At 39.6% G+C, this 13,577-nt stretch overlaps 1 protein-coding gene across 6 annotated transcripts in view; it reads left to right on the top strand.

Moving 5' to 3' along the window:
• FHDC1 (FH2 domain containing 1) overlaps positions 1-11,121 on the top strand; it is a 52,623-nt gene extending 41,502 nt beyond the window's left edge. For all 6 annotated transcript variants that reach the window (XM_056562587.1, XM_056562593.1, XM_056562620.1 and 3 more), the window contains 6 exons: positions 2,626-2,696; positions 2,830-2,937; positions 3,603-3,673; positions 7,045-7,162; positions 7,679-7,843; positions 8,083-11,121. In XM_056562587.1, the coding sequence (XP_056418562.1) occupies positions 2,626-2,696; positions 2,830-2,937; positions 3,603-3,673; positions 7,045-7,162; positions 7,679-7,843; positions 8,083-10,098 (2,549 nt within the window). In that variant the 3' untranslated portion in view covers positions 10,099-11,121. The remainder of the gene's footprint in view (positions 1-2,625; positions 2,697-2,829; positions 2,938-3,602; positions 3,674-7,044; positions 7,163-7,678; positions 7,844-8,082) is intronic.
• Positions 11,122-13,577: the final 2,456 nt, after the last annotated feature.

Genomic DNA, 13,577 nt, shown 5'->3' with positions numbered 1-13,577 from the left:
GTGTTGCATTATCATTTGTATGCAGAGGATTATGTAGTTAACAGGTAGTCTAATAGTGATGCAGACTGATTTACAGATGTTTAAGCACACCCAAATGTGTACATTAATTACTGTGGCCAGTAGGGCTTGCTATTACAAGAGATAATTTTGGATTATATTACAGGCCTGACCCACATTTTGTTAGGGTGTGTGTATTGTAATGTGGGAGGGTAGACAAAACTGATTCACACTAAATGAAACATGCAAGATGCCTAGGTGTAGGTAGTAAATAGTACTTATCACACATTAAATGCTGCTATATGGATGAGAGCTACTGATATATTTATCTATAACTTTCAGTTAAATGTCACATTTTAAATGAATTATCTATAGTATTAATGAATGTGCATTAAAAGGTCGCAACCCTTGCCCAAAATTAAACTATAAAATTCAGCTTTAGATTGTACTTCAAGAAAAGTTTTTACCAACCTGAAGGCAAAGTAAGCCTTTTACTGAGGTGCCACCTGATGGAGGTAACAAGTCGACAATCTGCCCTTTTGAAAAGGGTATTCCTGTGAAAAACAATTATTTTCATATCAACTGGCTCAAGAAAGTTAAACAGATTTGTAAATTATTCTATTAAAACATCTTAAACCTACCAGTACTTATCAGCTGCCAAAGTTGAGTTGTTCTTTTCTGCCTGACAACAGTGCTCTCTGCTGACACCTCTGTCTGTCTCAGGAACTGTCCAGCGCAGGAGAGGTTTGCTCTGGGGATTTGCTCCTACTCTGGACTGTTCCTGAGACAGACAGAGGTGTCAGTGGAGAGCACTGTTGTCAGGCAGAAAATAATAACTTAACTTCAGCAGCTGATAAGTACTGGTAGGATTAAGATTTTTTTAATAGAAGTAATTTACAAATTGGTTTAACTTTCTGGAGCCAGTTGATATGAAATATTTTTTTTCCACCATGGGAATGGAGCATTCTGGTGAATTTCCGAGTGGAATATAATGGAAAAATTCTGCTCAGAAATTCAGTTGCAGTAGACTCACAATGTTTTCCATGAGAATTTTTTGGTGCGACACGTTGACATTTTTATGGGGGTTATTTTTGTGTATATGATATATACATATAATGTTTTTTTAAACAATTTTTATTTACACATAACTGTATATATAATAATAATAATACACAGTGCAATACATATCTGTACAGTGCTGTGTTATGCCTGTGCCTGTCAGTATTACATGGTCAGGCCTCTGGTTGCCATCGATGCCTGCAATTGTTTTGTGGGGCGTCGTTGAAGGGTAAAAGCAGAGTAAGATACTTCTTCTCTCTGTCACCCTGATAGATGCTGCAGTCACACTGAGCACAGCATCTAAAGTGTTAACTGTCAGGACTCCACTTTATCCCTATTTAACCTGAATGTCATTATTGAGATACCCCCCCCCCCCCCCCATCTGAAGACATACAAACAGATCCTTGTACACACGGTTTCTACTAGGACTTAGCACTTGCTGTGACAACTGAGCAGCATTATGTAATTCCTGCTAAGTGTCTCATCCCAAAGTTAAAGGGCAGTAGGTAAACTTTAAACTTGTTGTATTTTGGTAATTCATAGAGCTCCATGCCACATGCCAAACTGAAATTTTCATTGTTTTATATTTTTGCCTGGAGTTTCACTTTTATGAGATATTGTAGAGATTTTGAGATAATTTTAATGCTGTATAACTCCATTCTTGGCCTGGTTGAGATAAGGGGTTCTCCTTGGCCCATAGCTAATAGATAGTAGCCTTGTTGGAATTAATCTTTGTTTTCTTTATGCTAAACATTCATTAAAAGTACCTACCATTACACATGTGGCTTTAGTCATCTGTAATTGCAGGCTTTGTTTGCTGAGTAATATCTTTGGCTCTCTTAAGGACAACGCCAAATCGCAGCAGTGAAATGAAACAATGTGTAGCGAAATTATAAGATTACCCCATAAACCATTATAATGGCTGACAAAGGACAGACCTTCCTAAATCCTGCTGCCGATTACAGTATACAGAGATGACCATGCACAATAGGTGATACAATGGGAAGATTAAAATGTGTCTAAAGCAATGAACAATTTAGTCTGCTTACGGACTATATACAGGCCATTGAGGAATAATGATTTTAGTAGTTTTGCATCTTCCTCCTGTTTAGTTACCTGACTTTGTGAGTTGTTTCCTCCTAAGTATTTGAAGCTGCTTTAGAATCCGAAACCTGAGAGGAGATGATGCCACAGTAAATAAAGCCTACCATGGCTCTGCTCACGTGTTCTACAGCATTGGAGCATCCGCTCTCGGAAAGCTTTGTGCTGTAATGAAACCCATGAATAATGAGCTGGGGATAAGTTACAGTTGTCACAGTAGAGTGGGGGGGTCATATTACATAGGCCTGTACAAAAGTGGAGCAGGGATACTACAAAAGCATGTATCACTTCTAGCGCGATTTGTTTTGTACTATTCTTTTATGGTGAGTTTTAAGTGGAATCAGGTTGCTATAAAGTAGATTCACTTTGCGTTGTGCTCTATTTTAATATTGGTTTCAGTTCCTGAGGAAAACATACAGGTCTTCAGTATTCCTTACTAATTTGTATTTTATTGTCATTCTCTTTCAGAACTAATGTCCTGCGAGCAGCTACACGCCATCTTATACTTGGTCCTACAAGCTGGGAACATTATGAATGCAGTAAGTCATGCCTTGTGATTTTTATGTCTTCTGTAAAATGCTGCTTGTCCTACCTGCTAATCACTTGTAAAATGGGAAAACATGTTTTCTGATACTTTTTCCAATGCTTACATTGCCTTTGTTTTCTCTCCAGGGTGGATATGCTGGCAATGCTGTTGGTTTCAAACTGTCTTCACTGCTCAGGCTAGCAGACACGAAGGCGAATAAACCAGGGATGAATCTGTTACATTTTGTGGCTCTGGTATGTGTCGTTTAGTCTTGGTAGATGATTTCTATGGGGCAGTCCTCAATGGCTTCTGCCTTTGCCACCAGCCTTGATCGATCTCTCACTGTACCCAAACAGGGAGATGTCTATCAAACAAGTCTGGGGGGACGGGAAGACACTAACATTGGTGACCGGTTTTATTTTAAAGCATTTCCACCAAGCAAGAAACTGCCTGAAAGTGGTAAATGACCCTGATGTAACAAATTAGTCTACTTACCCTATAGTTTCATCACTGCATCAGTCCTCCCAAATGGTCGGTTTACCTGGCTGCATTGATGATGTGCCCATATCTTCATGTAACAGCTGCACCCACTCACTGCCCTCAGTGGTGTACAGTGCCGAAACCAGTGATTGGCTGCAGTGGTCACGTGGATATATGGGCATTTCACTGCTGCAAAACAGCCAGGAGGGCCGTAGCAGAGGTGGATGTATCAGGTAATATATGTTAGTAAGATATGTTAGGCCATTTCCTTTATTTTGCATCTCAGAACACCCCTTAAACAATTCATATGACATCAGGTTGTCTTTTTAAGGCAACCTTTTTTTTAAGCTTAACACAACAAGGGTTGAATCTTACTTACGGTAGTTTCTGTTTTGCCAGATTTTAGACCTTAAATTATTATTATTTACTTTTCTTTTAGGAAGCCCAAAAAAAAGATGCTGCATTACTTACATTTTCTGAGAAGCTGCAACATGTAAACGAAGCAGCCAGGTAACAAAAAAAATACTTTCTGCCTATTACCCTTGTGGACATCTGCACACGTTCCCGTTACTTTTCCCATAGGGATATTACCATGGGGATGTAAAGGAGAGAAGCATTAGTGAACTCTACTGTATGCAACAAGCCTCTGTGCTCCCATTATTCACCACAGAATTTATATAAATGCCTTTTAGCAGTAGAGTTTGTAAATGAGATTTATGGCAAGATAACATACTGGACCTTATCCCTTCAAATCAATTTGGCTGTCAATATTAGTATATGTGAATACTTAACACAACACGTGCTCAGGAGATGTTCTAGTCAGTATTGATGCTTTTGCAGCATGTTCATTGTCAAAATGTTGTGTGCAATGTTAATACCATATACAGAACATTGCATAAGACTCAGAACTGATTCTGTAAGAGGAAGTAATTAGGTTGGTGTTGGATAACAGAATTCACAATATCCACAGGCGCTTATTTTGTGAACATCCCCTTCTTTAGGCATCACAAAAAAAAAAAAAATTTCATTGAAGAAAAAGTAATTCAATAATCAATATGTTCTGTATTATAAAGTATAAACACGCCTTGTTTTGCTTGGATTCAGCATGTTATTTCCTTCTGACATATTAAAAGTAAATTTTAAAAAGTGCAATGATACTCTGTAATACTCTGCATATAGTGACATTAATTCATGATTTATACACCTACATCCTTAAATAACATGACCTACCGTATTTTTCGCCGTATAAGACGCACTTTTTCTTCCCCAAAACTGGGGGGACCTATCGCGGTGGTCCCTGCTGCCATCAACGGCCGGGACGGCGTCCCGAACAGCTTACAGGACACAGGGAGGGACCTTACCTGCCTCCTCGGTGTCTGCTCCGTGCCGGGATCCTCTGCATGGCCGGTGCTCTCCTTTGTCGTCATTGCGTTGTCACGCACTCAGTCCCGTCATCCAATAGGAGCGGCGTGCGTAGCAACGTGATGGCGGCGACGGAGAGCGAGGATACCGGGGAGCAGAGACATTCCGGAGCGATGGGGACACCCCGGGGACGCGGCGACAGTGATGGAGGGCGACATCCAGGGCAGTGGTGACTGGTCCGGAGCGGCGGGGACACGTGAGTACTACCTCCTATACCAGTCGTCTTCAACCTGCGGACCTCCAGATGTTGCAAAACTACAACTCCCAGCATGCCTGGACAGCCAACGGTAGGTCTGCAGGTTGAAGATCACTGTCCTATACATTGTATTTGGTTCAGAATCTTTTTGGTTCAGAATCTTTTTGGTTCAGAATCTTTTTGGTTCAGAATCTATTTTCTACATTTTAATCCTATAAAATTAGGTGCGTCTTATATGCCGGAGCGTCTTATATGACGAAAAATATGGTTTTACAGGGTGTAGAGTGAGGTTGAGCATCCAGTAATTTACATCACTTTGCATGCTTGTGGCAACATGTTTTAACTTGTCTTTTTAGACGTAAAAAAAAAAGCATTATTGTTGTTGCTATAATATTTCAGAAAGGATTCCATAAACTTCACATACTATAATTGCAAATATTTAGTCATTTTTTTTGTAGTATTTGCTGTTAGCATTCTTCTAATATATAATATGAATGTCAGCAAAGCTTAGATTCAGGCCTTCACTAACAAAGTATATTAACTACAATACTTCACAGTACATGGTGCACACAAGCAACTCTTGTATTAACCCCTAAAATATACAGTACAAGAAAACCTTACTTTAGACAAAATACAACTACGTATTGTGCTTGACAGTCCTGGTTTTCCAGTAGGATTACATTATAGTTTCTATGTCCAGAGCATGAAAAAGTTAAGGAATTTAACCTTTTTGTGTCAGGTGCTTGGCTTTCCCACATTACTACTGGGGTCTCCTTTCACTTGTTACTATGACACAGAAAGCAAGGTCAAAAGGCTGATTCATGTACAAAAGCTCAGCTTGTACTCAGGCCCTGAGCAAACTAAAGTCTTCAGAAAAGCAGGACCGTGTAAACTGGCAGGATAAAAAGCATCAGTTTCCTTTCTTTCTCACATCTGCTATGTAGCTGCACTTATTATATGTCTAAAACTTATTCCTATTAGGCTGCATTCACATCTCGGTTTACACTACGGGTGCCGGATCCGGCTGGGGGAGGGGCAAACCATGCTCTCCCGTACCCCAGCCGGACCAGCGCTGAACTCCATTCACTTTAATGAGCAGACTGAAGTCAAACGGTAACTTCTGTCGGCTCCTTTTTGACCCCTATGCAGTTTTGTGACCGGACCTAAAACCGTAGTATACTACGGTTTTAGGTCCGGTCACAAAACTGCATACGGGTCAAAAATGAGCCGACCGGAGTCACCGTTTGACTCTGGTCAGCTCATTAAAGGAAATGGAGTTCAGCGCTGGTCCGGCTGGGGTACGGGAGAGCCGGGTTTGCCCCTCCTCCAGCCGGATCCGGCAACCGTAGTGAAAACCGAGATGTGAATGCAGCCTTACAAGCTCTGTATCCATTTTCCATAATAAATTCCAGTGACAGATATGATTTGTGGCTGATAGACAGGGCTACCATATGTCGGACCCCCACTGATCAGATATCAATCAGTTATAAAATACTATAAAACTCCTTTAATTTTTCCAATCCATACCTATTTTTTTTATTTTATTTTTTTTATAATTTAGGACACCTGCTCCCCATTCACACCTGGGACTTTGTAACACTAACGAGTCACATGACACCTGGGAGGGAAAATCGCTAATTGGGCCCAATTTGAACATTTCCACTTAGGGATGTGCTCACTTTTGTAGACATTACTGGCTGTGTGTTGAGTTATTTTGAGGGGCCACAACATTAAACAATGTTACGCGGGCTGTGTACTCACTACTTTACATTATAGCAGAGTGTCATTTCTTCAATGTTGTCATATCAAAAGATATAAAATATTTAGAGAAATGTGAGGGATCTACAGTCAGAAACTAAAAACTGATCAGAAAATATTTATCTGGTTGTAGTCATTAATAATGAATGATCTTAGGTACTATACCAAGGCAGTAGCTACATTTTATGTTTTTTATCTGAGTAGTCAACCTTTGACAAATGCTGTCATATTTAGCATAGATTAATCACCATGTCTTCAGGGGGTGTTGCCTCAGAACGTTACTGCATGATGTAATCTTTGAGACATTAGTCATTGTTAATCCAGTAGCAAACCTTCTTTTTCTGTGATAACCTGCTTCCACCCAATTTATCCTCTTTATGAATTTGACAACCAGGCATGGCTGTGTTTGACATTAAGGTGTTTGGTGAACTGATCAAACATTACAGAATGATGCCTCAATACAGGTTTTTACCTTGTTATAGAACTGTGTTTCTCTTCCCTACAGGTTGTCCATAGAAAATATAGAGGCAGAGTTTGATGCACTGTTAACTAAAACAAAATCCCTCAAAGACCAGATCAAGAAGGACACAGAGTTATCACAGCAAATCGAACAGTTTCTTCAGGTACATGAATGAAGTGTACTTTTAGAAAAAAAATGGAGGGGCTTATATTGAAGTTTGCAAAGATAAATAGAAGCTGATGGGGGTTAGACTACCAGTTCACCCGCACTATAACCCCGTGTATTGGGTTAACAGGTCTTACAACAAGTTATTACTTACCCGGATCCACAATCTGGTTCTGGAGATACATGTTGTATTAGTCTCCATTGCTAATAGCTGGCTTTTCGCAATAGAGGTGGGTTCTGGCATGCTGGGTATGCCACGTCCTGCCTCCATTGCGCAAATCTGGTTATTATTATTGGAGGTTGATACCAAGGATATCTCTGGAACCAGAACATAGATCCAGGCACATGATACCTTGTTGTAATCCAGGTTACCCAGTCTATAACCCCATATATTGGGTTTAATGCAGGTAACCCGGATATTAATTTCCCTTTAAACATATGAAGGTTGTAATATTGCGGTCTAATGTACATTGCACCTGTGACCAATTGTTTACGTCTCTTTATTGTATCTCAGAATGCTGTAAAAGACTTGAAAGAGTTGGAGAAGCAAAAAGTGGAGCTACGAAAGGAAGGGAACACTCTCATTGACTTCTTCTGTGAAGATAAAAAAAGCATGAAACTTGATGAATGTTTCCAAATCTTTTGGGATTTTTGTGAAAAGTTTAACAAAGCTGTAAAGGTAAGATCCTTATAAATAAGTTAAATAGTAGCAGAGTACTACAGATTTGATTTATGTGCATTATATTTATAAAATGTGTGCCCAAAATATTTAGTTGAAGTGTTTCATTGCAACCTAAAAGCTGCTGTCAACATCTATATTAGTATTGAACTGTTCATATTTTATGAACATTTTATTGAGAACTTTATGTATATGGATAGTCTAATTTTGTAATGACTGTTTTTCTTATATTTTTATAGGAAAATAAAGAGCGAGAAATTCAAGATCTAAGACAGCAGAAGAGAAAGAAGGAAGCGGAACTTAAACGGCGCTCGTGGATCTTTGGAGAGAATGGAGGGTTTGGAAGGAGTAGCAGTGAAGGTGATGTTGAATTATTAACAAAAAAAGGACTTGAAGACTTTTTGCCATTTCTCCAACAAAGACCTCAAAGTCCATTAAGCAGAAATTCAAGCATAAGGCGGTCCCGCCTGTCCCTAGGAGTTACAGCAGGTCGAGAACTGCAGCAATTCCTGGAAGCTCCACAGGATGATCAAGCAAACAAATTTAACAGTCTGCCCCGATCTCACTCTCATCAGCCAAGACCCACAGTTGCATGGATAGGAACCAAGGAGAAAAAAGACCAGGACCTTAACATTATGGACTTGAATGAGAATGAAGTTGTGCAGACATCTCATCCATTACCTACAGTACTTATCAGTTTAGAAGATGAGGTACATGACCACACTGCCTTTCCAGACTTTCATTACAAACAGGAAAAAACAGACAGGAATAATAATCAACAACAAAGCTGCCAGACTAAGCCAGAAAGCCAGCTTAAAAAGACAGAATTAAGTCCTTTAATGGTGACCATAGAAGGACGAGAGCTGGTTAAAAAGTTGCAAAAATTTGAACTTCAGCGACCTGTAAAAGAAAACACTGATACATGCATTACTAACTTAGAAACACTTGATGAGTTAAACATGGATTCCTTTAGCTGTGTAGATGACAGTACTATGCCATTAAATAAAACTACCAAAGACAACACATATAGTCGAGTAAGTACCTCAGAGGAAACAACTGATACAAGTGAAGCTCATTTAAACAGTACTGGGACTCCTGTGTCAGAAAACACACATGTCTCAGAAAAACAAGAGCACCAGCCATTGTTTTATGTTGAAGATGGTACAGATAACTCTTTAACACTTAACTGTTCTAAAAGTGAAGATATGTATGAGAAAGAAGATGGAAATGTACTGATTCATCAATCTAAGCGTACGGAAGGATCAAATATATCTGTTTCTGATCATTCTGAAAGCTCAGAACATGGGGTTAAAAAGAGCACTATATCTAAGGAGGGTACTGCGAAAAGTAAAGACCCTAAGGATCTCAAGAGGCATAACTCCTTGAGTGAAAAAATCCCAAATTACGCTAAGCCAACTGTTTCTCGTCTAGTTAACACTGTTACTGCTAAACCTGTTCGTATGTTGAATGACACTGAGCATGTGACTATGAGAAAAGTGGTGCCCATCTCGAAGTCCAACAGACCTGGAAGTATAAAACGTACTGAACTCAGGAGTTCGCTACGGGATGAGGCAAAACCAGATGACCTCAGACAGACAGAACGTCATTCTCTCCGAGCAAAAACTGATAATACTCCAAAAACTTCTCCTAGGTCTAGTACCAGTACAGAGGAACCCAAGTTTCAAAGAGGAACAAGCTCTACTTCTAGTAATTCACGTTTTCAGAGGGACCAGATTCAGAGAAAAAGTTCTATCAAAAAACCAGCTGCCAAGCCAGTTAGAAATATTACTAAGCCAAAGCTTGATGAAACCAAAATCTGTCGAACAAATCAGAAACCGAATATACCTACTGCAGAAGTAAGCAAAACTCCACCAACCAATACCCTGAAAACTTCAGCGTCTACTCCTAGTTTTGCCAGGAATACTGTAGCCTCATCTTCCCGCCATGCAAAGACAGAAGCTTCTCCTCCTACCCCCGTAAAAACATCAACCATAACTAGATCCACATCTTTGCGCCAGTCAAAGGGAAAATCTGAACCATTAAGTAGAGATTCTACTCCCAAAGAAAACGGTACTGCTGCTACCTTCAAAAGGACAAATAGCATGAAGAAAAACGGGAAGCTGACAGAAGCTACTAATAATTGCAAACCTGAGACTGCCCTTATAGAAAAGAGTGTAGTTGAAAAATCTTCTTTAAAACTTAAGGACACAGGCAAAACAACACTGGGGAAAATACTCAAGCCTTTGCTGAAGTAGATGTTTATTTAAAGAGTCTTTTTAATATGACAACCCCAATTTGGGTGAATTTACTAAAGGAACAGTTTTTCAAAAAGTTTGACAAGCTGTGCTCACAGTTTTTCCTATAGAATGTCGACTGTGAGAACTACTAACTAAACTTTTTTTCGGCAAGTGCATTATGCAGCTTCATGAAGGAATTTGTGTTGTAATAGTCTTTGAGCTGGGCTGAAAGTTATTTTCCGAATATGTCTCCACAGCTATCACTTCCTGAAAATGAACATTTATGGGAGAATTATTATTTTTTTTTTTCCAAAGGTACAAGCTAATCATTGACTTTGTATGGCTGGCTGCTTCTGTCTAATGGAGTGCTTAATCTTTCTTCCATTGGCTGAATAAAAGGGACTCTGCTGGGTGGAGTCTCCTAAATTTATGGATTTAATAGCAATGACTGGCACTGGTGTTTCACTGCTCTACAAGTTAAAACAAGAGGATGACTCTGCGACGCTGTTACATACAGAACTAACTACTTTGAACACAAAAGTGCCATATATTTATAATGAATATGGTTTCACCTCTCTATTTAAATTTTGAATATTTGTTGACAGCACTTCACCCATTCATAGTGTACGCACTGTGATTCTAGCCTATAGTTCACATGTGATTCCTGCTGCTAGGCTTTTATCATGTAAGATTTGAAATGAAAGTCTATTGTTACTCCTCCTTTCCCTGTTGGTCAAGTGATATGGGACAGACACTTAAGTAATATTGGTTGTATTCTAATAACCTGTTTTACTATTTTATAAATATTACAAGGACAGCTAAATCCTGTGACTGTAATTGTAAATGAGGTGGTGATACAATAAGTATATTAGTCTTAAAACCCCAAGAAGACAAATGTTTTTCTTAAAACAAGCTAAGACTTTATTTGCTATGATAAAACACTATCACTTGCTATGCTATGAAAAAACTCTATAACTACTATAACATGTCCAGATGGCAAACACCCACTGCCAAAGTATACACTTGACTTTGAGGAAGTGATTCTAACATTTGCTTGTCTTTTTCCTTTAAAACCGCTCTTACAACCTACCATAAAAGTTTCTACTCTTACCTCAACAATTCTTAAATCATTCCTATAAAAAAATCAGTTGGGGCTCAGTCTGGGACCCAGCCGATTGCGAGATACAGCTGGAAAGACCATGTCTGATCAAAACATTTGACACGTCAATTTTTTTTTGTGGGGGGGTGGGGGAATGAGTGAAAAAAAAAACGTGGAACCGCCATAAGTTTGAAAATTACCGTGATACACATTTTTGGTCTATCCAGCCCAGCACTACCCCTATAATGTAACTTCATAGTGGTAGGAGATACAGAGCTTCAAAGCCCATAGATATAGATTGAAAAGATAAAATGCTAGCTGGCTGTAGCTACCACTAGAGAGTGTGTGGAAGCCTACTACATACTGTTTGTTGTATATGGTGCTTAGTAAAAAGACAATACGCAGTAACTTCCTATGCTTCTTGTAACTGTGAAGTCAGGTAGCCATCTATTATGTTATAAATAATTTTCTGTGCTGGGGATTTATAAAGCTATAGGAAATTAACAGGGTTTTCCAAGCATAAACTGTTGATGGCCTATCTGCAGTATAGGCCATCAATGGTCAATATAGTTAATCTGTGCACTACACTGTGAACAGCGTCATCAGTTGGCTCTGTAATCTGTGGAGCAGCGACGCAGGGGAAATGCAGGCTCTTCTCCTATTGAAGTGAATAGGAGCTGAAACTGCAGTACCCAGGCACAATTCTATGCAGAGTACAGAGCCAGCTGCTTCTGGCTTCGTTCTTATTGATGCTTATCCTTTTAATAGGTCATCAATATTTTTTTCCTGGAAAACCTTTTTATATTAAAGGAGTAAATTTAAGGATATATTTACGTGGCAGATTATTTCAGAAATGTCTGGGGGAGGACTATAAGAAAAGGATTGGACTAGGTCCACACTGTATTTTAGCAGTCCATCAGAGGTATTTGTCTGTACCCCACTGAAAATGATTGCTTATGAATAATTAAATGTAGCCGGTGGGCCCGCCTCCAGAGCGCAAGTCAGCGCTGAAAGAGGGGGACCTTTGGAGGATTGGGGTTCCGGACTGCAGGTAGGTATAGCAGTCTGAGACCCAGCATCGGTCTCCTGTTCACCCGCACTATAACCCGGTGTATTAGGTGTGAACGGGTGATCGTTTTCCTCTAATGATTTACAAACTGAATAAAGTCACCTTTTCAGGAGGTATGTACTATTTTAGGCAGACTCAAAAGCGCTTTTTCCTGCGTTGTCCAGTCTGCTTAAAATGGTGCATACATTCCGAACAGAGTCACAAAATGACTTAGTTTGCACCATTGAAATGAATGTCATCCGCTGCCCTCAATTGCTGTATACATCAGCATCCTGTTTTCGGTGGGATGCTGACTGATACCTCTGGACTACTAAAACAGTGTGAATCTAGCCTAACTTCCACAGATATGTAAACAATAAATGTATTTCGATAAACTACTTTATGCGTACCTAGTCAAACAGGTATTTGTGCATGGACACCCCATTGGTAGTGAGTAGAGATGAGCGAACTTATAGTAAATTCGATTCGTCACGAACTTCTCGGCTCGGCAGTTGATGACTTTTCCTGCATAAATTAGTTCAGCTTTCAGGTGCTCCCGTGGGCTGGAAAAGGTGGATACAGTCCTAGGAGACTCTTTCCTAGGAATGTATCCACCTTTTCCAGCCCACGGGAGCACCTGAAAGCTGAACTAATTTATGCAGGATAAGTCATCAACTGCCGAGCCGAGAAGTTTGTGACGAATCGGATTTACTGTAAGCTCGCTCATCTCTAGTAGTGAGGTCAGATAAATCTAAATTATGAGACTCGGTCGTTCCTTTGCGCTAAAATTCCGATTTTTACTGTAGATTCTTAGTAACACGTTGCCAGCATTAAAACAAGGCTCACATGAATGCTTACTTGTTTTGAACCTAGGCCTCAAAACATTTAAATGTGCCCGAGTACTCTTTATCATGAAACTTAAGAACAGTGTATGTATCTCATTCACGCCATTGGTTTAATGCTGCTGTCTAGGCCAGTATTGGATGATAAATAAGCAGAATATCAACATGTAGCAGAACCGGTTTAAATAAATCAATATGCACAATGATATTTTACCTCTAACCTGTAATTGATTCTGATTAAGTGCCACTATTCTGTAGGCACATGCAGTGCATCTATATTTATCCATTCTCCTGAAGCCATAGGTATAAACTTCTATTCTATGATGCCTTATACCAACGGTGTCCAACCTGCGGTCCTCCAGCTTTTGCAAAACTACAACTCCAAGCATGAACAGTCAGTCATTGGCTGTCTTGGCATGCTGGGAGTTGTATTCTTGCAACAGCTGTAGTGCTGCATGTTGGACACTACAGCCTTAAACGCAGATCTGAAATAGTTAATACAGTAGCT

This window comes from Hyla sarda, chromosome 1 (genome assembly GCF_029499605.1).
Source record: "Hyla sarda isolate aHylSar1 chromosome 1, aHylSar1.hap1, whole genome shotgun sequence".
NCBI classification, from domain to species: Eukaryota; Metazoa; Chordata; class Amphibia; order Anura; family Hylidae; genus Hyla; species Hyla sarda.
Note: the sequence above shows the minus strand (reverse complement) of the source record. Positions and strands in the feature narration are given on the sequence as shown.